A 25,538-nucleotide genomic window follows, 5' to 3' on the forward strand; every position below is an offset into this window, starting at 1 on the left:
AATCTGTTCAAGCTGAGAAAGCCCTAAAATACTTGCTTCTGTCTTTCTGTGCAAGTGATCTAATGTTCTGACTTAGATAAAAGGTGACATCCTCTTCTAGAGGGGTGAAGCAGTGCGGGAGAGTCTTGGTCCTCTCAAAGAACACTTAAGATACTTCTGAATCAATGTGGTTGGAGTTGTCTGCTGTGACTTGTGTTTTGGGAACACAGTCTGTAGAGAAGGCTGGGAGCTGGATGCTTGCCTGCCTGTAACATTTTTGTGCTGGCCTCCCTATGAGGCTTTTAGGTTTTGCTCTTTGTGATTTGCCTGTTACGAGAGTCTGAATTCTATTCTGGTGTTGGAGATGCCTGCATTCTTCAGGTATGGAATGCAGACTCTTTTCATAGTACCCATGTCCATCAGATAAAACAGAAACTGAGCCTTTAATTTTTATTTCACTTAAGCTAGAGGGAAAGGAGGCTGATTTAAAGCAAAGGAAGCAACAACATGAGTATTTGTTCAGCAGCTGTCTGTATGTTGTCATTAAGCCTGTGATCAGCAAAAAGCAGCAAGTGGTTACTGACTTCCAGGCAACAGGTAAAGCACCTGCCAGGAATGGGAATTATTCTGGAGGTACTGGTCCCTGTTGATACCCAAGGTTTAAAACTTGATGCTTTAGGTAATCTGTAAGCAATTAGTTCCTTATCAGTGTTTATTCATTATTTCTGTACACAGATCTGTGTTAAATATCTAAACCCACAACGAAATGAGCAATTCACTAGCAAGCTATGTGATGTCTTCAGAAGTTCAGTCACTAGGCTTTTTTTGTGTGTGTTTCTCATCAGTTTCCAGTGCCAACAGGGCCAGTAACTTTTCAAGCGCTTTTTGCTGTCTTGAATTTCAAATCTAACATTGAAAAGCCTTTTGCTGTTAGGAACGTTCATAAGACCTCTCAAGACCTGGTAGGCAAGATCTCTCAGGTTCTCAGCAATCCCTTCTCAAGCCAGTTTTCAGCTTTCTTGCCTTCCCAGTCAATTCTGTGAAAGCATCTCTTCTAGGCAGAAGGTGGTGTTAACACTTCTGTAGGGATCAAAGTCTCTACAGCCAAGACTTGTGCCCAAAGTTATCAAAGCTTCTCTTCAGTAAAGACAAACAGCACAAAGTTTACAGATACACTCCCTGTACTCTTAGAGAAGACTGAAACATAATACTGGAAAAATCAGTGCTGCATGTTGTATTTGTGAAGTGCCCAGTGGTGCTCCCTGTTCTGGTCAGGAGAATTTTACATAAAGATGAGCCAGCTGCTGCAAGTGGACTCGAGGCATTTGGCACTGAGTAGTGATGTCGCAGGACAACATTCTAGCATTTCATCAAGTAGCTGTCAAAACACATTTATTTAGAGGAAATACTAACCATCAAAAGTTAGATTTATCTGCTCTTAAACTTGTGTCATAGCATGCTTTTCTGTGATGTGTCCTGTACTGTTACTGAACTCATCTGTGCTTTAGGATCAGCATGTAAACGGTGGCAATATGTTAGTTTAACCTGTTCAATGGCTTTTGCAAGCTGCTGAAAACCTCTTTGTGATCTGTACATGGTTCATGCAGTGTTTCTTGGCCCCTTTTGTGCCACATACTTGTGTTAAGATCGAGAAGATAATCTTCCAGCTGCTGCTGTCTGTGTTGCCAGTTTCTGTTGTTAGCTTTGTGCTGTAAACAGTAGGTGCAAAGGTGAGCAAGACCAAAACTTTTATGCAGCGTTGTGATGCCCTCTTTCTCTAGCCACCATCTGTTTCTAGAGATGCCTGAACTGACCAAGTGCCTTCTTCCCCTCACTTTGGATCTTCTGTCTCCCACTCTTGAGATCCACTGTGCTCTGAGCAGTGTGGGGCAAGTCACTTACATAAGTCAGGCTGTAGTTTAGGAGCTAAGGACCTTTTTTCAGGGGCTTGCTCTCACAGCAGTATTTAAAACACCAATAATTTTCTAGAATTTAACCCTTTGTTTTCATTTCTTCCTTTTAAAGTTGGCTGTGTAACAGAGGTGCTCTTCTGGCCTTGTTCTAGGTCGTGGGGTTGCCACTACTGCTCAGCTGTCAGTGCTTCATCCAAAGACTGACCCTCCTCCTGAAAGAGATGTTAGGTTAGGCCTGTTTACAGGACTCTCAAATACCAGCAAAGTGAGCAAGGTTTTGGTTTTAGCAGAAGGCAAAAAGGGTTGCAGGTCAGAACCATCCCTGCTTGTCCATATTGTCTTCGGGTTGGGAAAATAACAGAGAAGTACCATTGGGCAGGGTCGGACAGCACTTACCAGGTGATAGTGTTACACAAGGATAAGGGAAGTAGTAATGGCGATGCCACGCTCTGCTGGAGCTGGCATGCCTGCACAGCTACAGCTGTCCTGCAGTGGGCCCACAGCACTAGCTAGCTAGATGTGAGCTCTTGAACAAACACAGCCTTCAAAATGCAGCAGGACTGCCTGTGGGATGCCTCAGCGAGGCAGCGAACTGAACCAGGGAAGTCTTTGGGTGTAACAGGGTAACTTTGCCAGGTCCATTCTGAAGTAACTCTGAAGCAGGAGCAGTGATACCTTGTGTATAAACTTAATGCTGGGGTTGTGGGGTTTACATTTTCCAGATCACAAACTTCACTTGATTTTATGCATTCAACTGCAGACTTAATACATGCTCAAGTTTAGCATTCTCTGCTTAAATTGGGATTAGCTGTCTAATGCCTGCGTTCTCAGTTTTGTTAGCCAGTTGGACAAGCGCAGTACAGTTTCGGTAATCAAGGTCAGAGATGGTCAAAGGTAAGAAGCTGATTCTTCCCACAAATTCTTGCAATTTATGCCTAGTTCTGAAAGTGCACAGTGATGGTAAAAATAAAGTTTTATTTAAGGAAAATGCTTTCTAGGTATCTGTAGTGTATCAAAGTAGTTTTGTTGTGATTTGGAATTTGTGCTGCTGAGTGATACTCTGTTTCAAAAATAGTTTCCTGTATAATCACTAATAATCCAGGATTACAGAACGTCCTGGTTTTTTGTTTTTTTGTTTGTTTCTTTTTTAATAGTAACAGGTCTGCTTTAATTAGAAAGGCTCTAATACAGATTAAGGCATTAGGCAAAGGGGAATCCTCCCATCTCTCAGTGAAATTATGAGTGCTGGGAGAAGCATTTAGATAATCAAAATTACAGAATGTTTCATTAAGGCATGCGCAGCCAGTCATAGTAGGATAAATGCTCACAACCCAAATTCACGAACTTTTAAGATGTAGCAGATTTTCTTTCCCAAAATAGTCTATGATCTAGGTGGCAGATCCCGCAAATCTTCAACTGAATAGACCCAGTGAGGTTATGATGTGAATAAAAGTTCGAAGGATAAGGACCTACACAAGCAACCCAAACACAACAGATACCAAGGCTGCATTATAGCATACAAAATCAGTCAGATTCATTTCTCTACTAACAAGATTAAAAGCACTAGGTGTTCTCTGCAGCACCAAAGGGTGATCTAGATGGAGAGAGCCTGGGGAAGAGTTTAAACAAACCCTAAGGAATGCAAAATAGCAAGATGTGATTTGCTTTTTTCGTGATTACTTTCTTGAAAAAAATAGTAATGCTAGCAGTAATGACCCATTCATCTGTGAGACAAACCAACCACATGAAAAGTGGATGAAGAAAAATCATTCAATGTACTTCTGTCCAATGCGATAAAATGTTAATGGATAAAAAGGATTGGGTTTTTTGCTTAATTAAGAATTCCAGTTTTCAAATCTCATTTAATTGTGTAAATCTAAAAGGGTTTTCTGCTCAGTAGCCTCAATTTTACAATTTTATTGTGGCCATTTAGTCAACCAGGTTTTTAATTCAGGTCTATTGTGTTCCAGGGAATGTTTTCATCTCTGTGGAAGTGAGAGTTTCAAGACTGAAGAAGTCAAAATGCCTTCACATACTATAATTGATTTTTTGTGTATGTCTACAATTAGCTTAAGGTATTAATATAAAAAGTAGGTAGGTGCATCTAATGATTTTTTTGGAGTAATCTGAACCATCTGCCTCTAGATATTAAGGAGTCACTCTTTAATCCAGATTATGGCTGACAAACTGATTTTGGCATTCACATTTCACTAGCATTGTGCCCTTGAAGAGCTGATGTAGCTGTAGAAACTCTCTTGCTTACAATTGTTGGTTTTGAAAACATTTTTGGTTTGGTTTGACTTCCTTGTAGTTGTTTGCTTATAGCTCCTTTTTTCTTAAGAAGATGGCCTTTTTAATGAAAAGTATGTTGAGCAACCAGGTAAAGAATTTGGGACTTGGAGGTGGAGGGGAAGAAAGCAAAGAAGAAAGCACTCCTTCTGATCCAGCAGCAGCCGCAGGAATGACCAGAGAGGAGTATGAGGAATATCAAAAGCAAATGGTTGAGGAGAAGTGAGTACCTGTTCCCTTGTTATCAGTATGGGGTTGATTCTTGGTAACTTTGTGCAGATAAAAACATCCCAAGAAAAAGCCAAACATCCAGCTCTCCCCTTTTGTCTAAAGCAGACCAATCTTTGCTAGAGAGGCTTTCCAAAATAAAAAGTTCACCAACTGGAAATGATAAAATATTATCCTCCCCCTCCAACCCATCCTACAACTCTCTCTTACACTTTCCTGTGATCTCCACACCTTGACATGCTGAACTCATTCCTAGTTGATGTTACTTTATCTGTAAGTTTTTTCCATGGGTATAAAGCTGTTTGTAATGCAGGGGTTAATTCTAAAATGTATTATGATTTGTTCTCCTAGAACTCCATCTGGAGTACACTTTCAATACATAATCTTTTCTTTGTGCAAGTTTATTACGGCAAAAATGAAAAAGTAAGGAGTGCCATCTTAAATGGATGTTTTTCATCTAGAGAAAAGCTTTAAGATGGTTATATTTTGTAGTTGCATTTTCAGTTACTTTTTCTAAAATCTATTAAATAAAGCAGAACTTTTCAGCTGATTAAATCTCACTTTTATTTTTTCTGTAATTTTGATCTTTACCACTTGCTGTGTTTAAATATCAAAACAGAAGCAAAATAAAGGACTTAACATGTAGGAGTTCAAATCATGCATAATTATAAATAAAACGATTGACTTCTAAATCTCAAATGCATCTGTTCCTCTAATGGTCAATTACATAATGGTTGTGTAAATCCTTCTGTAAGATGATTATAGGTGAAAGGTTAATCACTGACGGAATTTGAGGTATCCAGGTCTGTATTTAGCAGCAGCCATTTATATCATAAAACCTTGAACAGGTATCATTTCATTTGGAATAAAATACAGAATGTTTTGCTCTGCAGTTTGTCAAGGGATATTTAAAAGATAAATAACCACCTGCCAGCAGGAGGATGCTTTATTGAGACTGAGAAGCAAAACGGGATTCCTGAGAATAGGGAAAATGCTTGGAAAAATAATTATTTTTACAATGTTTTCCAGTGTGGCATGAGTTCATTACATGCTGAACTGTACCGAGAAATGGGTGCAGGAATGCTCAGGAAAGTACCGTTTGGAACAATAATAGGAGTATCTGATGTACTTTCAGAGAGCAAAAATTAGCTCAGGACAGTGCACACTGGTGCATTGCTGTAAATGTGTGTCAGAAACCTCTGTCATGGACAGAATGTCTGTTTTCAGGGCACTGGATTTTACCCAGTTTTCAGCTGTACAAGAGTGGAGATCAGAGAAGTGCCTCAGTGGAGTCACACTCGGGCAGGGTTTGGCCTTTGCACGACCATTCAGGCCTTGGGTTCTCCTCAGGTTTGGGTGTGGGGTTTTTGGTGATAAAACACACAAAAATGCACAGATCACTGTTTCTCAGGAAAATGTGTAATACGCAGGAACAAACAAGTGACCTGCACTGGCAGTCTCCAGCACGCTTGCATAGAATTTGCTTCCAGCACTGCAAGAGTTTAAGCAAGAGGGGACCACCAGTTTGTGCTGTATATCACAGGCTCTTGACTGTCACGTAACTACTCCCACATCTGTTCCCTGTTCCCACAAAGCTTCATGTTCCAGGGAATAATTAGATCCTCCAGAACAAAAAGGTGTTAAGATTAGGCCAGACACTAAGGCCGAGGCAATGGTGGGAGATGGGCTGAGTGAGTTTTGCCATGTCTTCCCATGATGCCAGGACAACTGAAAAGCTCAAATTCACCTGAGCAGAAAATCCCCTCCTGACCCTTAGCCCCACAGGACACCTAAAGGGATGTGTAGTCATGCTGTGCATGCTGCCCTGTGGAAGCATATCCCAGTACTGACTATGGCTGCTAATTGCTTGACTGGAGGAGTCAGCAACAGAAGAGGAAGGTGGAGAAAGAGAGGGGAAATATTCCAGAAAGGCTAAAAAAATCTCTTTCCAAGCTTCCCATCAATGGCTGGCTGAAAGAAGTTTAAGATGGCTTCCAGTTAATGTGAATATGAGAGAGAGAAACCCAGAAACTCATTTGTGATTTGTGGAAGCAAAGAAAAAATAACATTTCACCTTGCATGTAGCTTTTATGTGACAAAATACAGAAGAAAATCAATGTTGCTGTAGAATTTCCATGACAATGCTTCTGGGGAAAAAAACTGAAGGGGGGGGGGGGTGCAGGGGGTGGGGAAGGTGAATGTTACCACATGTTACCAAAAATCTTTGAGGAGACACATTTTGCAAATAAATATATAAGTAATCTAACCAAAAAGTGTGCTGAAGAGTTCTTAAATCTAATGAAAGCTTTTTATAAAATCACAAACAAAAGAAGTACTTTTCCATGCAGGGAAGCTGTGGAATTCATTGCCATAGGATTTTCTGAAGGAAAAGACCAGGAAAATTCATAGGTGACAGAGGCCATCCAGGGCTGTGAAGGACAGTGCTGTAGAGCCAATTTCCAGCTCTAGTACCCTACACTACTGATTTTTGGAAGGTGGGCAGTTTTGATACAGGGTGCTTATGCTCTTGATTTTCTTCTGTAAGTGTCCACAATTGTCTACTGTTGGCGATTGGACTCTAGGGTAGGTAAATTTTTGGTATGACCCAGGAAGACCGTTCTGCCATTGTGTGTGTTGTTATCCTATAAGAATGTCACATTCATAGAACAGGAGCATTGGCAGGCAGCCCCATCACTATATGTGCTCTGATGGAATAAGCAAAGCATGAAGTGTAACTTTGTTCTGCTTATTAGAATTGTTCATTGTTATAATGAGCAACCACAGCTAGTACAGGCACAAAGTCCAGACAGGTAGAATTGGCTTATCCTTAGTTCTTCACAGGACTCAAGGGAACTGTTCTGAGAACAGCTTAGGGTACAGGAAGCCTGGCTCCTTAGCATCACTTCATTGATACTGTTCCTTTTTGTGCCTTTGGACAAGTTACAGCACTCTGGGAACAATACCTGCATGTAGCCTTTTGCAGCCAAGCAACTGGTTCCATGTAAAAGGCTGTATTTTATTAGCATCTTGAAGAAATGTTTTTTCTGATTTCCAGGATGGAAAGAGATGCAGCATTTGCACACAAAAAAGCAGAGCGAGCCTGTCTGAGGGTTCATCTGAGAGAAAAGTACAGACTCCCTAAGGTAAGCCTGTAGTTCACCATGTCATCTGGTGCAGTGGCCAATTTTAAGACAAACTGACTTCCAGTGCAGAGTTCTGAAAATGGCAAATCACCTTCATTAGTGGGAGCTCCACTGCAGCTCAGTACAGAAATGGAGGAGGCAGGAGCTATGGTTTCCTGTAGTGACTGCTTCTTTTAGACCCTTTTTTCTCTGCTCAGTAGACGAATCTAGTGGAAAGATTCTTATAATCCCTCTCTATACTGTCAGATCTGAAACAGATGACTAGGCAAGTTATCTGATCAGGTTTCACAGTTAGTATACGTTCTTAACTTAGCAACATGCAACAGTTTAAAAAAAGCTATAAGCAAATACACGAAGTCCCTGAAAACTCCTCTACAAGCTGTATGCTTGAGTTTTGCTAAACTTCTGAAGGCTCATTTTTACTATCTTCTTCCAAGAAGCACAAGCAAACTGTCCATTTTTTTTTCTTTAGTGCTCCTGACACTAGCTGTCAAATGTTCCCAGGAAAACCAAAATATAAACAGAAACTTCAAGCAACAGAGAAATATGGAGGTTTGTTAAAAGCAGGCAGCAGCTGCAATAGTTGCTGGATCATGACAGAAAGCATAGTTAGCATTTAGGTTGATAGTGTTTTCCTGACATAAAAACACATGGATACAAACAAGGATAGCTCTCTTCTGTATTTAAACGTGTTTTCCTGGTTTAGAAGGAAGACTTGCTCCTCTGTTTATTTTCTGATCACCTTCCAGTTTTTCAGGGATTTAACTGTAGAACTCAAAGGTTTATCAGAGTACAGGATTCAGCACTAAGCTTGTAATAAACATCCACAGATCTTGCCTTCTTAAAAAATTTTAAATAAATAAAACTTCAAAAAAAAGATTAGAAACGTGAATATTCTGGAGACAATTTCCTGTCACAAGAAGGTGATGGTTCTGTAATGAAGAAAGCTGGTATCTCTTGTAGGACTGTGGGCTGAAATTGAGGTGAGCTAAGGGAGTGAAAGCCAGAGAAGGATTCTGCAAAAGAATCAAGGAAGATAAGCCCACAGCAGAAAACGTTAAGTGAATACTTGGCACTCATTTTAACTGCAGGGTCACTATGAATGTCCCTAGATAGGTTTCCCTATGACAGTCTCTTTTATGGGGGTGAATCAGAGGAATTTTCTCAGCTCAGTGTTATCAGAGGAGGTTATTGAACAGTGAAGGGCAAGAATACCCAAGAATTCTAAAAGATTTCAAATTACGAATTGCCAAACTTACCAAGGCATGTAGTCTGTTGTTTAACCTCAAAAGATGGGAAATGTGAATACATTTTCAAAAAAAGGCTCCAAGAGACACACAGGGAACAACAAATCAGTAGTTGACTTCTGTAAGGGAAATGAAGGAAAACTACTAAAGATAGCTAGCAGATATATGGGCAAGAATGATATGATGGGGAAAAGAGAAGTAAGACTTTTGTACCAGACAGGCCAGCCTTTCGAACCTGTTAGCATGCTTTGAAGGGATGACTGATCATAAGGGTGAAAACAATTAGTTCTAGTTTTCAAAAAACAACCAACCAAACAAAAATGTTGGACAATTTCCTTCCCCAAAGACTTGTTAAAAGAAAACAAACTGTTGTAGGGTGTGAATGAAAGTCCATTAAGTATTGAATATTATTTTCCATTCATTCTGAAGAAGTGACTGAAGACTTGTTTGTGCAAATTAGTACCAGGGCCTTTACCACTGTGCATTTAAAGGCTCCCTGAAATTAGAGACTCTGCTCTGGGCCACGGAATTGAAAGGCTTTGTGTCTGTCTGTGACTTTCCAGCACCTGGTTGTGGTATGTGGGTGCAGACCACTTGTGCTTTCCAGTTTTGTCCAGAGTGGGTTGCAGTGTTAGATGCAGCCCAGAGAAAGTAACTCAGGGTTCTGTGCTTGGAAAAGTTGTCATTTTGTAAACTTCTTCCATAGGCAGGAGAGAGGTAATATGGGACAGAGTAGTCTCTGTAGGGGTTTGGATCATGCATCTGCTCTGAACTACTACTACTACTACCACCACCACCACCACCACCTACAGTAAAGATGTTAGCATTTTTTAAGATTTTGTTTATGTTCCACAAGGAAGTATTTGGTGATTCTTAGCAATTTGGGACCTTGTTTATACCACTAGCACTCACCTGCCAGCTCTGAGTCATTACCATTTGTTTTCTGATCGGTACCTTCCAGTGCTTTTCTGATTAATTAAAATGGAGGAAAGTAAAGAATCCATCTTGTGTAAATTTAGCTAATTTAGTTTTTAGAAAAACTGTAGTATTTAACCCAAGCAAGTCATTTAGGGACACTGTCATCAATGGAAAGAGACCAGCACTTCTAGCCTCATCTATCCGAACTTTCACATAAGCATTTAAGGCAGAGTTGGGTCACCTTCCAGTGGCTCATGCCTCTTGCAGAGGGAGGTGAGGTTGCTACCTTAGACCAGACAGCTGAAATCAGGTGACATGTATTCCACTCCCAAGACACTGGTTCTTGCAATGCTGTAGCTAGAATTAGCAGAACAACCTGATCTTTGTTTTTGTGCTCACAAACTTGAACTTGAATCTGAACTCAGCCTTAGGCAGAGTTGCACATAGATCCCAGAGACCTACATAGGTCCACAGACTGTGTAATATGGTTCAGATGCTTCTGAGAGCAGGATCTGTTTCTTGGACTTACTGGATTATTCTATTATGTATGTGCATAATATTTATTGACTTCATGTTCTGGTCTCTCACGTTTCTTTGGTTTAGCCTAATATGCTGTGTTACTCTGCAGTTAGCATCATGATGCAGGATCTCCAGTTGCTGTTGCTGACTTGGTAGATTTACTGGGAAAGGGGGAAAGCTTAAGAGCTGTTGCTTTCCACCCTGACACACAGAAGTAGAACGTGTGTTCCCATAGCTTATGATACCAATGAGAGCCTTCCCTCTGCTAAAACCTGGGTTGCTTCCATCCCTGAACTTGAGCCTCTATACAGGTAGTGAAAAAAGCTTATTTCTCGAAAGTCTTTGGACTTTGGACAGGTTTACATAGGGACTTTATTCACAGATCATTAAAAGATCACGTGAGTTCTCTCCAAATCTTAGAATGGCAGTAGTTTATATGCTATTAAACTGCACTTAGCCTGGTCACTCCTTCATTGCTTATAAAAGATTTCTAATGAGATTTGTTTTCCCAGCTTCATTTAAGATACCCTTCACATACAGTTATGTCAAATATGACTTCAGTGACTTGCTGCAAATCTAAAATTTGAGCAAATGCCCTGGCAATAATGGCTCTTTTCTGGAGTCCTCTGGTTGCTTTTCCCTCTGCAGACAGTGTTACGACCATGTGATCTGTGCTCTCTCTGTTTCTCATTCCATCTCCTGCAGTCAGCAGAGCTTGGGGCTTGCTGGTTCATTGGTCACATGCAGATATGGACTTCTTCATGTTTTGGTGGCCCGTTTTGTATCACCAGCTTCCAAATAGAATGAACCGAGATATGTTTAACTGAAGCCCCAGGCTCCTGCTCTGCGGCACAGAACCACAAAGGTATTCAGGTGCTGGGCTCCAAGGGATTTCAAGGAAATTAAGAGCCTCCATGCCCCTGCGGGTGCCGGCCCAGGCAGACAGAAGCCTGATTACTGTATCAGTGTGATTAAAATATTCACAAATGCTTTTAGAGAAAAGTTACTGTACAAAGACGCTGGAGTCAAGGCAGTATATGGCTCATGCTTCCAGAACTATCCCTGCCCCTTTTTTGGTCTATATTAATTAAGCAGCAGTAATGAAATTAACTATCGACAGGGAGTTCAACACATTCAAAATACATGCAGACAACAAATTCATAATGCCTCAGGGTACTTCATTCATACGGCTCAGGGTTCTGTCACAGAGATGAGGGAACAACAGGAGCCAGGAATCCGCCCGAGGCCTGCGGGCACCTACCTGGTTAGGGCCCAGCCCCGGGAGAAGCCGAGGGAAAGGCCCTCCCAGCCGCTGCAGAGCCTCCGGGGTTCAGCTCCGAGAAAGCACGAGCACTGCGCGGGGCTGAGGGCACCCGCCCGGGCTGTCCCGTGCCGGGCGCTGTGGGCCGGGGGGCGCAAGGCCGCCGGTCCGGGTAGGCCCGGGGCCCGCCGGCCGCCCCCGCCCTGCGCCGCGCGGCCGAAGCCCTCCTGCTGCCCTCGCTGCGCGGGCCCCGCCGCCGGAACGCAGCTGCGCTGCGAAGCCGGCCCGTGGCCGGAGCCCACGGCGGGATAGCCGGCGCTGAGGGAGAGCTTCGCAGACGTTGCTTTTTCCTGTACTAGTTGGCAGGGTTCAGAAGCAGCCGCCTTTTCCCTTGGATTTCTTTGGGAAGTTATTCAGAATATGTTTAATGAGAAGTTTGTAACAAGTCCGTTAAAAAAAACCCCACCGCTTCATAAAAAGGTGTGCTTTTCTGGAAACAAAAATTTCCAGTAGTGACTGTAAAGACAGAAAAGGAATTATGATTTTAAAATTGTTGGATCTTTTTGATGTTATCAAAATTCTGATGTGCTAAAATGTCACACAGATGTTTTTGCACAGAAACAGGGTTTTGTGTGTAATGTTTCTATCACACCTGGCTAGCAATACTAGCCTCCCTCGCACAAATGATTTGTGCTTGCCTTTCTGAACTGAGTGGGAAGGATTTAACCTGGCCGAAAGTATTAAAGACACCAGAGATACTTTGCATCCTTTCTTGTCCTTGATCTGAAAGAATTTGAGAAAAGGAGTGGGAATGTCAGCCAAGGGTTCTTAGCGGTCTGGTTTTTGTGGCTTGGTGTTTGCTGTCCAAACGTGCCTCACTGAAGTCTGCCTGCGTTTCAGTGAAACTTAGGTCAATGGCATTCAGTTCAAAAGTATTTCCTTCACAGTGAGGTGACCTACGCCATCTTCTTGTACCTAATTTGCATTTTAGATGAACTGAAATATATTATGTTGGTTGAGGTGGAGTTTTGAGACTGAGACGAACAGCCCAATGCAACTCTGGAATCGAAGCAGAAAGCCTGGGATGACTTAAGGCCAATGAAAGTTTCACTATGAAAAATGCTTCTGTGATGTTCATTACAAGAGAGCCCTGAAGGCCATTCAAGCAGTGTGTTGGCACCACTCAAATTCATCAAGCCTTGTTCGGAAAATGACATGTATCGGGTTTCCTGGTCTAGCCCTCTGGACTCTTGCCCACAGATACCAGATTCAAGAGCCTGCCAGTCAGCCGGGCTTTCCCAGCAGATTATTTAAACCCGTCACATACTCCCACTGTCTCCAAGGACTGATCTTTTACTTTATAGCCACCTCTCTATATATCATCTCCGCTGCCTTCTCCCACAGGGCTGAACTTTTTCAGATGGCTCCACCAGCTGCCATTTTTCCTTCTCCTCAGAGTAAATTACTACCTTAACAGAGGGCTCAGTCAATCACTTTCATCTACCTTCAGATCTGCAGGGACACAAGTCTGTGAGCAGTGGGCCTAATGGTTAAGCTTTTCCCTCCTCCTGTCAGTGGCTACTGGTGGTGCTTTTGGCCAGTGGTTAGTACAATCCTGCTATCCTGACAGAGGAGCCAGATGCGAAGGGTTCCTCATGGAGGACACATTCCAAGGAAGTCTACCGTTTGCCAGTGAGAGGAGTTTTGTAGTTTCCTCAGTGCTCTGTGGATCTCGTGCTAAATCTGCACTCCTAAATGAGTCAGTGCTGGGGCATGCTTTCTGGTGCTCGAGTGCCATTACCCCATTGCTAAGCTACCGGACAGTCCCTAACACAGTTTTGGTCTGAGCCAGCTAGCCCTTTAGGGTCCATCACCTGGCATGAATTGGGAGCAAAGGCAAATGTGACCGAGGAATTTAAAAGCCTGTCTTAGAACCTGCAAGTAATAGGATTGAATGTTTATGCATTTTCTGCGCCAAGCACAACTAAACACTACAAACAGTTGCAACAGTCACTGAAGTGTTTAAAGACTTGCCCACTGAAACATCAGAAATGCTGGAAGGAGAGGACCCAGCAGTCAAGCAACTACAAATTGACAAGGTCGTCTAGGATCAGAAAGTGATTACACGATGGAAACACGAATTGTAAATCATGCATTTTTTCTGCAGCATCAGTTTGATGCCGCTTCTAGCCCTGAGCCGTCATAGGCCCTCTAGTGTCATGTTCATAAAATTGCACCGCTCTTAAAACACTCGATTGAACCCTAAGGACAAATTACAGTTTGGCTTAAAAGTGAATCGACCTTGTGACTTAGATACAATTATATCATCTGTGTTTTCCCAGTCGGGCAGGACTCACCTCATTCATAATCGGGGATGAAAAATTTATTTTTCTCTAACTTTGAAAACATGGGTTTTGCAACCAAAACCTTGCTAACTGACTTTCCAAGAAAGGGAAGTGCTGTCTTAAAAATCTATGGCACGATGTTTTGAGACAGGTACTGGGGCCGAAAAAAGCAAGGGAAAAAATGATGTGAAGAAAGCTCAGTTAAGCTGCCTCTCTATTTGCCCTGCCAATGTGTTGGTGTTGAACAGAGCTTTTGTAAGCAAATTTGAAGTGAATACAGTTCTATTTAACAACTCATTTCAGATCAACAGACTCTCTATAAGGACGTTTGACTTTTAAAATCATCTGAAGGTACAGTTCATCATCTTCAGGAGTGAAGGCATATTGCTGCACCTATAGCTTCTCATTCAAATGATCCCTTTACATGGAAGTGTTATTAGCCTCTCAGTCTTTCGCAGATGGTTATCGAGGTCACACGCTTGCCTGTACCTGAACCTTGATCCCTTTTTCACTCCTAGAGGCGTTGCTATTCCAGCTGCAGGCCTCTCTATAGAAACACAGGTCTGCACTGAGCAGCTGAACATCTCCAGGCGTTACCAAACCTGCGTACCTCCTGCCAACCGCACAGGTCATCTGCAAGGCAACCTGCTGGCCTGGGAGGAATCAACGGTGCTGAGCTCTTTTGGCTCAACATTGCAGTCTCCTGTGAACCAGACAGGCTGTGTGTGCTGCCTGCTTATGGCATAAGGCCCACACAACCAACAGGGCCTGGTATAAGCACGGGATCTGCTCCACCTGTGTAAAGCTGATATTTGTTACCACAGCAGATGCATTAGGGGATTGTTGGCACTCTCTCATACCTATAGCCTGGCATCAAAAAGGCTAGAGAAATGCACCTCATCTTCAGATTCCCTCCAGACAGAATATCCACCTGGAAGAGAAAGGGGTAGGCCTGGAGAAACATGTATATACATTATTGCATGACTGGCGTCATATATAGGGGCAGAAGGAGCAACGGCAGATTATCCGCTATGCTCTTCTGTGTTCATCAGCTGCAATATACCGTTTGTTCTGGGCCGTGAGTGCTCAGCATAGTGACAAGAAAGAGGAAAACATATCCTGAGGGCGAGTTTAATTACAGAAAGATTAATTATGAAAAAAAAAAAAAGTACAAGATTTTAAGTGGTTGATTGGATTGTAAGCCTAAATCTCTAAACACCAGCATTTTAATTAGCAGTTGAGTAGTAAAATATCATTAGGCTTTGTTTTCCTTTTGGAGGCATATGCCAAGCCAGCTACTGAACACTTCCCCATGGCCTTACCATGTTCTGAGAGGCCCCAGCTTTAAATCCCAAGAAGGGCTAATTTCAAAGGCTTCAGGATGCTTATGAGCCTGGCTCTCAACTAAAAGTCAGTGGAGCTGGGTGTCTTGCTGTGATTTTGAAAGTCTCCCTTCTGCAGTGTTTATTTCAGTTCTGAGGTGGTGTTCAGGTCTCCACAGCTACCTTTGGCTGACCCCCCATGAACATGCTGCCACCTCATAGCACCCAGGGGCAGGCAATGGTGATCTGCCCCATCTCCAGCAGTATCTTGGCTTTGGTACACATTAGGTCCTCTTTGGGGCCAAATTTCAGTAATAAGAGTAGAAGGCTTGCCTCCAAGGTAGGGCAGGAGCTCTAAGCTGGCAAAGAAGATATTAAGCATGTACTTAGCTTTGCTGATTTGTGGCAGTTGCAAGTAAATTTTGCAGGATATGCTTTTCTGCACTTGTGTCTACCTATTTAGCATTTCTTGGTTGAAGGTCTGCTTTCTTTTCGTCAGCCCTTACGAAAACATATATCAGGAAGAAAATGAAATTATTACATGCATGCTATATGTCCCTGAAAAAAATTCAACTCCATGATGCAACATCATGGCAGAAAAATGCTCTCAGACCTGTGATAATGCATTAATTATTTTGAAAAATGAAAGTCATTTCAGGTAGCCTGTAGTATGGGACAGAAACCCTGAAAATCACCAGTATCAATCACTAGCACATATTGTAAATAAAAGCATGACATTCAGGACCAAGGAGGGCCCCATTTTCAGTGCAAAATCTAAAGCTCCATGCTATCTGGGCCAGATTTATAAGAGAAAGCAGTCCCTTAATGAACCTAATCCTATTAACAGAATTGTCAACTTAGGTTTGTCACCAGAAAGATGTTTTTAGCCATGAGACATTTGATCTGTGGGCAACTTTTTAATCTTTGGAGTACCCAATGCATTACCTCCATACAAAACATTTTTTTAAATGAGATATACAGATAAATAAATATATTGATAAAAATAAAACCCACACAAAACCCTTTTATTCACTTACTGCCTTTTTCCTGAACTGGGATACAGTAACCAATTAACTTCTGCAAGGTTTAAACAAAGAGGCTTGAGGTGCTAGTGCCTGTGATGCAGGAGAGGCACATCTGACCAGAGGCACATCCAGCCCGTCCAAAGACCTTGTCTGCAGCACAGCAACCTCTCCCCATGGGCCCCACCGTGCCCTTCACATTGCTGGTCTGCACATATATCCACCATGTCACCTCAAATGCCACTGCTCTCTGTCAGAGTGTTGTCACACAAATGCTGTTCTTCTGTCCACGTGCTGGGGGTTGTGTTGTGCTATGTGAATATATGATGCATGAAAAGCACCTCAGGAAGGGACTATGTCATCTGCCCCAAGCAGGTGGATCCCCTCCCCTCATCAAAGCACTTCTGTGGGCACCGCTCTACAAGATTCTCTGCTACGGAACAGCAGGATGTTTTTTTGTTCACTGATATTTAGAGGGAAAGAGTATTCAGATGCAATCAGGTGTCTTCTCAACAAGTGCTGCTAAAGACATTGAAAAGGAAAGCTTCTCACCATGAAAGGGACATGCAGTCATGTAATCTCAAACAGCTCTTGCTCTATTGTGCTCTGATGGGAATATTGTTAAGACTTGATTTAATGAATAGCGCTGTTCTAGAATTAAGGGATTTTTTACTTGTATGCAGCCATTACATAAGCTCTAGCTGTGCCCCAGGGGATGCACCAGCCAGGCAGAAAGAGAAACTTGTTTCAGGAGAAGCTCTTCAGTGCATACAGGCTTTAGACAAGTATCTGAAAACAAGTATTTGCTAAGCTTGAAGAATTCTTTTGCTGATCTGAATGTTTTCTTAATGGGCCAGAGTGAAACAGCTGTGGATCTCCTGTGAGAAAAACGGAGCCACAGTGTGGTTGTCAGAGCAGTGGGATCAGGATTTTGCTCCCCGGGAAGGTTAAGGCCAGGGAGCCAGGGGACCCCAACACAAGCAGTGCCCCTGCCCACTGGCATGGTCCCACAGGCTCCGAATGCAGCGGGAAGAGCTGGGGCTGGCAGCAGGGTCCAGCAAGTGCCCAGTGGCTGTCCAGGAAAAAAGGCATGGTCTCTCCTGGAGAAGCAGTTAAGAGGCCAGGCTCAGCAGGGGACCACTGTGGCATGGGCACAGCAGTGACGTAGCTTAGGGCAGGGCTGGGGGCCAGGCATGAGCTGAAGTGGGGTTTCTAGGCCCCAGGGGTAAGGGGGCTCTCAATGACATCAGCTTGGGCAACATGCTGGCGCCCACAAGGGCCCGACAGCTGGGATGTTGAATAGCCTCCCCCACCCCCCACCCTCGCACTCCAGACTGTGATCCCTGTGTGGGGATGGTGCAAGGGGGTGCTTATGGGGGGGCACAAGGCTGGTGGTTCCAACCCATGTCTCCTTGTCCCTACTTGCAAGGTACCTGCAGCCCTGCTGCATTGCTTATCAAAAAGCCCACTTGCAGGACAAGGCAAGATGAACTCTGGTTTTGTATGTAATTGGTGCAGTCCAGACCTGATGAATCACAGGACCAGGTCTGCCTGCCTAAGGATCTCTGCACATAGGCAGAGCTAAACTTTATGACAGGGTAAGTTAGGCCTAGGGAAAGCAGTACACCACACAGCGATGCTGGAAAAGTGTGGCTCCCCTGTGGATTATTCTGTCTGTGAGCTTTGATCTCTTTTGTTTACAATCAGACTTCGTATAAACAGGTGTTTAGACTGTCTGTTTTCTGTACACCTCTGTACCATGTATGTATAAAGAACTCCGTGTTGCACCTGTAACAAAATGGACCTGAGCCTGACTACGTCAGATGCAAACCCAGGATCACCAGGCACTAAGGCTCTATTGCCTGTGCTGTCGAGTTGTCAGACTAGTGTCTGACCCAGTTCTGGCCTGGGCACTCTCCCAAGCAGTTCCCAGAGCCAGTTTGGGAGTTAGGACTGGCATTCCCAATAGGCAGTTAGATGGGACCACCCTGTCTGGTAGGGCAAGAGAGTTCAATAGCATCACGGTGGGTTGTTCCAGGCCAGCTGGCCTTGGGGCAAGAGACCACTGCCAGGCATATTTAATTTACTAGAATAGATGTTGCTTCTGTGTTCTCAGAGATGCTAAAAGGGTGTCTAAGCACTTGCAGAGACCTGGAGACTATGGAGATTAAAAGTCATCAGGAGAGAGGCCATCCCGTCCAGTGCTTGCTTGCGAGGGTCCAGAGGGGCTTTCTGTATAGGTTTGTAGAGCCCATGGCCCCAGCTGTCCTGTCCATGAGGTCTGCCTGTTTTAGGTGCTCTCTGTGGTTCAAGCTGAGTGTATTCTGATGCAGGGTAGTGTATCTGGCCAGGTGACAGTCCCTACGCGTGTGCATGCTGGGATAGCAGGGATCTGCACACCCTGCTCATGCTCAGACTGCACGCTGCTGTTTGACAACGACGTGGTGCATTTCCAGCACCACATTTCTGATCCCAGCTTTCAGAAGTGAGTGCTTGGAGCTGCAGGCTCACTGTGTAGTTGGGCACTTGCAGCATTAGCCTGACTTTAACAGCATCCTGTGGGAAAAATCTTCGGGTCTCTCCTTGAGAGAAAACAAGCTTTAACCCAATTCCACCAGACTTTTTTAAAAAACAAACAAACAAAACAACAGGTAAAATCAGAAACTTAATCCTACATCTCCATTTCAAAGCAAAGTAATGGAATCAGATCTGTCAAATTTTGGAAGAAGGAGAAAAGGCCATACATTTCTTACGTGTTGCTTTGCTTGTTGTTGAGCAACCCTACCCTGCAGAAGCTCATACTAGGTCTGTTCAAGGACAGCGTAAATGCCAAGTGACTAGAGGCAGGTGACTTCGGCAGAATTGTACTGCTTTAGACTACATCTGAATACATTCTTCTTTGGTCAGAGAACATTCTGAATCCCCAGGCTGTGTTGTGCATCACATCTCAGACTTCAGTAGGACAGTGGGCTTTGGTGCAAGAAGGCATCAAACAATTGTTCACGTATCATCCTCTACTGCTACTTGGGAGAATTTCAAAAGGGTTAGCTCCTCTGACATCCAGCACTCGCTGATTAAAAGTTTAACACATTTTTTTTCCTGCCACACAACCAATAAAGAACACTTCTGCCAATTGGGATATTGTTTCTAGCTCCCACAGATCTGGTAGCAGCAACTCTTACCCAAACAGGTCAAGAAATGTCCTCACCCATTTTAGCCACATGGTAGTAACAATCATGATACACTCTCCATATTTGCCTAAGAGGTATGGGGAAGAATCAAGTTCAAGGGAAGTACAGTTATTGCAAACATCATTTTCCAAATATATGTAACAGTAAATAGTGGCTATGTTGTCAGGCATCCCAGTCTGCCTGTCCTTGCTAAGGCCTGAGACGATGCAGACATTGCTCATATCTGTCCTTCCATTCTTTGTTGCATTCATTCATTCATGCAAACCCAAGACCGCTCTCACTCTCAAAAACACCTCCTGCTGACAGCGTTGCTGCTTATTCATATCAGGCCCTTGCTGCTGTCATGCTTCATTTTGGAGATGTAACGAGGCATTAATGCTTATCTTTGATGTGTGAACTGTGTCAAAATACCCTGTTCTTCTGAGCTCTGGATCTATCACAATCCACCGTAAAATGTGAACAAAATCACCATTGTTTGAAACATAGACACAGCCCCAGCGTTTCAGCGGGCAGGCAGGAAGCAAGTGTGTGTAGCACTTATGGCATCTCAGCCCTTTTAATTGCTTAACCAGCTCCTTCTCCTGTCTCCTTTTGCTCTCTCAGACTCACACCCAACCTTCTATCCTCTCTTTTGTTGTCCAAGTCCTCCCATTACCCCACTTACCAGCACTGCTCTGATTATGTGTCAGGCAGCCCTTGCTCTTCGTCACAATTCCAAGATGCCAACCAAAGACTTAGATATAGTTTAGACATGGTTCAGGGAAGATGGGGACCTTCTTTCCGGTAATTCTTTACTAAGTTTAATGCATCTTTCTTCAAGAAGGTGTCAGTTTAGTGCTGATACCTAAAAATGCCCACCACAAATGAACAGGGGAAGGGTAGCCATATAGTTTTTCTAAAGCTATGGCTTCACCAACCAAATCGCAGAACAGCTGATAGCCTAGGCAGTAGATTGCAGCAGGTCTTTGGTGGATACAAGTAACTTGTGGTGGACTTCCTGCAGCATCAGCATGTTACCACAATTAACACATGTGGCAGAAGTTTCTAAAATGCCAAATGACACTGAGGACTTTGGTTTTGACACTACTGAAACCCTTCAAAGAAATATAATTGGCGTTTTCTGAAAAATTCTAGCACTGGTATGGGGGCTGACTGAGTGCCTGAATTCCTAAGTGGCATCTAAAAACTCTGAAAAACCCCTGCATATGTTTCAGTTCTCCCTAAAACAAACAAACAAACAAAAGCAAGACTCATCATAGACCCTGGGATAGCAGACATACTCTCATGTACTGTATCTATTTTCTGCTTCTTGTATCAGAGTGAACTGGATGAGAATCAAATACAGATGGCTGGAGACGATGTGGGTTTGCCAGAAGACCTTCAGAAGATGGTGGCAGAAGATCAGGTGGAGGAAGAGGACAAGGACTCTATCCTGGGACAGCTGCAGAACATCCAGAATATGGACATGGATGCAATCAAAGAAAAGGCACAAGCCACCTTCACCGAAATAAAACAGGCAGCTGAGCAGAAATGTTCTGTGATGTAGAAGAGATACCACTATCCAAGGGCTGTAAATTCAGTCTTGTCTCACATGGGCTGCAGAATGCAGGCAGGCAGAGGAATGCATTTAGCTCTATAGCATTACATGTAAATATAGAAAAGTGAGAAAGAGAAACTTAAACCCCGAGGGGGGATGTCAAAATTTACATGCTGTGACTGCTTAGTGTGAAGTTAGAACAGATCCTAATTTTTTAACATAACATTTTTCCCCATGGAAAAAAACGGAATTAGAAAAGCTAATATTGGGGGGAAATTGTGCCTTTTCCCATGTTTTCAGAGCCATCAAGATGCTATTAAATGTGTATTTTTTAGCAAAATTGTGCTTCTTATATATAACATATAGGTAACCACTCATTTAATAACCCTTTCAGAAATAAACACATATATTTCTAATAAAAAAATGTCTGTTTCAAAAAATATGAAACAAACCCAGTACTCAAATGTTGATGTTTTCTGCAAAAACTTAAAAAACAAGGCTTTGACCATCTCTGTACTAAATATAGCAAGAAGCTAAAAGCGAAGTGTATGACTTTACAGCTTGGGACAAAAATGTCAGCATATACAGAACTAGTGGGGACTTGTAGGGAACCAAGGCTGGGTAGCTATCAGCAATACCTGGTCAGTCTGCAATGCAGACTTCTCCAGGCTGCTCTAAGTTCACAGCCTCGTGGTCTTCAAATGCAGGTCAAACATGAAGTGGCAGCAGTGTCCCTCTGCCTGGCTGCTATGTGTGCCAAATGCTGGGGCCTGCGGTACCAGCAAATAACTTGTATAGGCTAAAATAAGCTAGGAGTTATCTCTATACAAGGCTAAACAGAAATCTGGGCCACCTGAAGGATTTGCCAGGGTAGGTCACCTAAACGCTGAGAAAAAGCATGGCTTTCACTAGTGCTAAATCTGAGTCTGTGGGACAGGCAGGATCTGATTCAACGGCTTTAGATTCAGGACCAAGCAAGATTATCTTTGCTGCTGTGCAGTTTTTTTCTGGGGAGAACCCAAGCAGGTGCTGGCACGACTGCCTCCAGCTCCTCCAGAAGCAGAGCTGATGCAGGTTAGCAGCTGGCGGCTAGTGGAGGAACGGCTCTGTGCTGCAGCCTGCAGCGCTGTTGGGGCTGCCAGCTGGGCCCATGCAGCCTGGGCAGGCCAGGGGGGCTGGCAGAGGTTATGGCCCACAGCCCCATGGTGGTTAAGGCAGGTGGGAGCACCAGCCTGTCTCTGCACTTGCATAGCCCTGGCAGTTATCATGCATGATAACCCATACAAAAGTTGTACGGCCCTTGTACATGGACAGTGTATGCAATGCTGCTCCTGAGGGGCTTGGATATTGTATAAAATTAAGGACTCTGTAAGCTGTCCAAGAGCTAGCCTGTGAATGAAATTTGTGAATGAATATATGTAGCACCTTCCTACAGGTTTATAAGTCTCTCTTTCTCTCTCTCCCCTCCCCTCTCCTCTGTCTCCACCCAATCAAGTAAAAACATTCATTTAAAATGAATAAATGCACAAAGTATGGTTTGTCTCTTCTTTCTCTCTTTCCCTTCCTTCCTTTCTCCCTCTGTCTTTTCACTTTTGTCTCTCCCTTTCTTCTTTTCTGCCTTTTACCTTCCCTCCCCTCTTTTCTCTCTCTCTTCTTTCCTTAATCCTGGCCTCCCATACTGGTCTGTGAAGTGCTAAAGATAAAATTGCAACACACTCCAGCTGTGATGGCTGCTTTGTACTGAGCCTGCTTTGCTGGGGTTGGCCCACGCCATCCAGCCCCACAGAGCAGTGGTGGCTGCCAAGCCCCAGCAAGTTGCAGTGCTTTAAGAGATGCTGGGCAGTCCGGAGAACTGGCTGTCCGCAAGGTCCATGGCCCTGGGCCTCCTCCCAGCCCCTGCCCAAACCATGCTGTACCTGGTGTCTGTCACAGCCACATCTGTGCCTCGCTGCAACACAGTCCCTGCAAACAGGCTTGCCAGCTGGACCTGGGACCTGCCTGGTGATCACTGAGCCAAATCCCGACTTCCCAGCTTGGCCTTGGACCTGCCTCCCTGCCACAGCCCTGCTTGGCCTCCCGGAGCTGCCGGTGTGCCCAGCCACCTGCCTTGGTCCTCCCTCGCACCTCTCTGGGGCAGCATGGGGCTGAGCCCTGCCCCACTGCCTGGGTACTGTGGCAGTCTCACCGCTCCTGGCAGCGATGTGGGAGCTACCGGCTCAGGGACAGGCCGAGGTGGCAGCTGTTGTTCCTGTCCTCTGTGGGACCGCTCTTGGATGCAAGAGATCATCTTAGGAAGGCTCCTTCAGCAATCACTATTCAAATATAAGCGGCATAGAGTCATTTGAAAAATTATCAAATATTTTCCCTGTTGTAGTCCCAAGAAAACAGGCCTTTTCTTCTCGCTTACTTCTTTCTTGCTTAAGAATCATACAAGTTGTCAAGTTTACCTTCCTTGTTTTTCCCAGAGGATGCCCTCCTCCACTCAGAAAAGGATGTCAGCCACTCTCCCGTTGTAATAGGTCATTTCTTTAGAGAAGACCTATCTTCAGCACATTCATCAAGCATCAGAGCTAGCAAATACTAGCGCTGACTCAAACACTGCCTAAAACCAAGAGACTTCTGATCCTATTTCTGTCTCTTGGGATCCTTCTCTCATGTCACCAGAGAATTTCACTATCTGTGTAGAAAGACAAGTGGGCTCTTTTAGGTGGTCTTTATATAGAGTAGTTAAAATAGTTGCCAGCTCAGTTCAAGCGGCCTTTGACTTGTGGGAATCAATCAGTTTCCCTCTGTATCTGTATAAATATTTGTAGGTGTCTCTGTACTGTTCTGTTACTTTACAGACTGCATTGTCTTACCTATAAAACACAAAAGTAAACAAGCCTCAGGCTTTTGACCTTTGAATTAAAATGTGCCTGGGACATCCTGAAAATCTTATTGAAAGCATCTGGTGGTTTAAAGGAGCTAATTAAATTCATCAGCACATATAGGATCAGCATTTTCATGGTTTAAAGGGTCAGAGAAGAAAGTACAGTCAGAATCACCAAACAAGCGATTAATGAGATTCCAAAAACATGTCAGAGCTGGCAGAGGTGAGCGGGGCTGGGAGGCGGCTGCAAGCTGGTGCAGGACAGGGGCCCTCCCCATCCACAGTGTGGGATGCTCCCCAGCCCTGGCACTGGCCACAGCCATGCTGGTCTGCTGCTGGGAAGGGAGCAGGCTGCCCTAGGCACCATTTTTAGAGCCAGAGACTTAAAAGCTCTCGGTCTGGAGTGGCAGAGCTGGGCTACTTTGCACGAGGAGCTGGTTTCTGCCCTGAGCTTGCATACAGTTTCCTTGGCATGCTGCGGCTAGGGCTTGCATCTGCCTTGTGGCTATCATCAGGCTGTGCACAGGAGTGATGGGGCAAAGTGGGTCCTGGCCCCGTGCTGGGCGGGGGGGGGGCAGAACTGTTGCCCCAAACGCCCCTAAGAGCCCCCTGCACAGCGTGCTGTGATTGCCAGGGCACAGCTGCCCTCAGCAGGAGTCTGATTCTCACCCCACTGGAGGTGGCTGCCCTGCTCCCTGCCAGCACCAGCAAGGTGCAGCCCCTCAGCCCTGCCTGTCCCTGTCCTCAGACTGCAGCTGCAGGCCTGGGGAGGCATGCTGATAGGAGGTGGTGGAGCCACACGTCACCAGGCATGCACTTCCCTAGATGCTTAGCCCAGGGGACAGACCATGGGGAAGTCTGGAGCAGAGCGGGCCAGGCTGGCAGGCAGTGCACTGACTCCAGTCCAACTCTTAAGAGAGAGGAAAGTGTTTCTCCAGTGTCTTGCACTAAACAGCCTTCTGCCTAAGGCCGCTGAAATCTTAAGGGGCAGACACTTGCATGTGTGTGCATGTGTGCTGGGCTCTGTGTGTGGGGATGCACTTGCGTGCAGGTGTGCACAAATGCACATGTACATATATGCACATGTGTGCACGTACGTGTATGTGCCTGTACATGTGTGTGTGTGCCTCTGTGTGCATGTGTGTGCGCGCTGCACGGAAGAGGAGCAGATTAAGGCATTAGGTCACATGGGAGCTACTGCTGCACAGACCCTACCTGGGATTTGGGTTCTTACAGTTAATAGGATCGCTGGAGCTCAAGGCCATCATCCCATCAAGATAAATGTCTCTAGTGCCCACTTTTAAGCAATCTGAATTCAATTAAGCTAATTGGAAAACAAGTAAAGAAGGATTGCATTAATATAGCCTTATAGCATGAATCGCCACTCCCTCCCTCAGGGGGAATGGCTGAGCGCGGTGAGCCTAACTGTCAGAGCCCACGCACCAGGCCCATGCCGCCCTGCTCCCAGAGCACCCACAGCTGGTCCCACACTCACAGCACCCCAGCTCCACAGCGGCTCAGGCACTGCACTGCACCGGAGGCTGCTCAGTGCTTTCTCTGTGATTCCTGCATGCCACAGAGCACCCTGTAAGTGATGGAGAAAACACAACTGCTCTCCAAGGGGTGGATAAAGAAAATTCTCACCAGAAAAAAAGCACGAGGTGACTGTCAAGGTACAGCAGCAGCTTCCTCATACATGAAGCTTTCAGAGTTCTTAAACTGCATGCTTAAGAACTTCTTGGGAGAAAAAAAAAG

General features: G+C 44.5%; 1 protein-coding gene and 1 long non-coding RNA gene across 2 annotated transcripts; one reads left to right on the plus strand and one right to left on the minus strand.

Annotated features, from left to right (window-relative positions):
- Positions 1-1,978: 1,978 nt before the first annotated feature.
- Positions 1,979-20,673, minus strand: LOC114015525 (uncharacterized). Its single transcript, XR_003559517.2, has 3 exons — positions 11,498-20,673; positions 8,812-8,918; positions 1,979-2,104 (listed from the first exon to the last, which is right to left on the minus strand). It is a non-coding gene; the product is annotated as an uncharacterized LOC114015525 (long non-coding RNA).
- CPLX4 (complexin 4) lies at positions 2,101-22,449 on the plus strand. Its single transcript, XM_005437947.4, has 3 exons — positions 2,101-4,403; positions 7,465-7,552; positions 20,696-22,449. The coding sequence occupies exons 1-3, from the start codon at positions 4,237-4,239 to the stop codon at positions 20,921-20,923; spliced, it is 483 nt and encodes a 160-aa protein (XP_005438004.1). The 5' UTR covers positions 2,101-4,236; the 3' UTR covers positions 20,924-22,449.
- Positions 22,450-25,538: the final 3,089 nt, after the last annotated feature.

This window comes from Falco cherrug, chromosome Z (assembly GCF_023634085.1).
Source record: "Falco cherrug isolate bFalChe1 chromosome Z, bFalChe1.pri, whole genome shotgun sequence".
NCBI lineage: Eukaryota > Metazoa > Chordata > Aves > Falconiformes > Falconidae > Falco > Falco cherrug.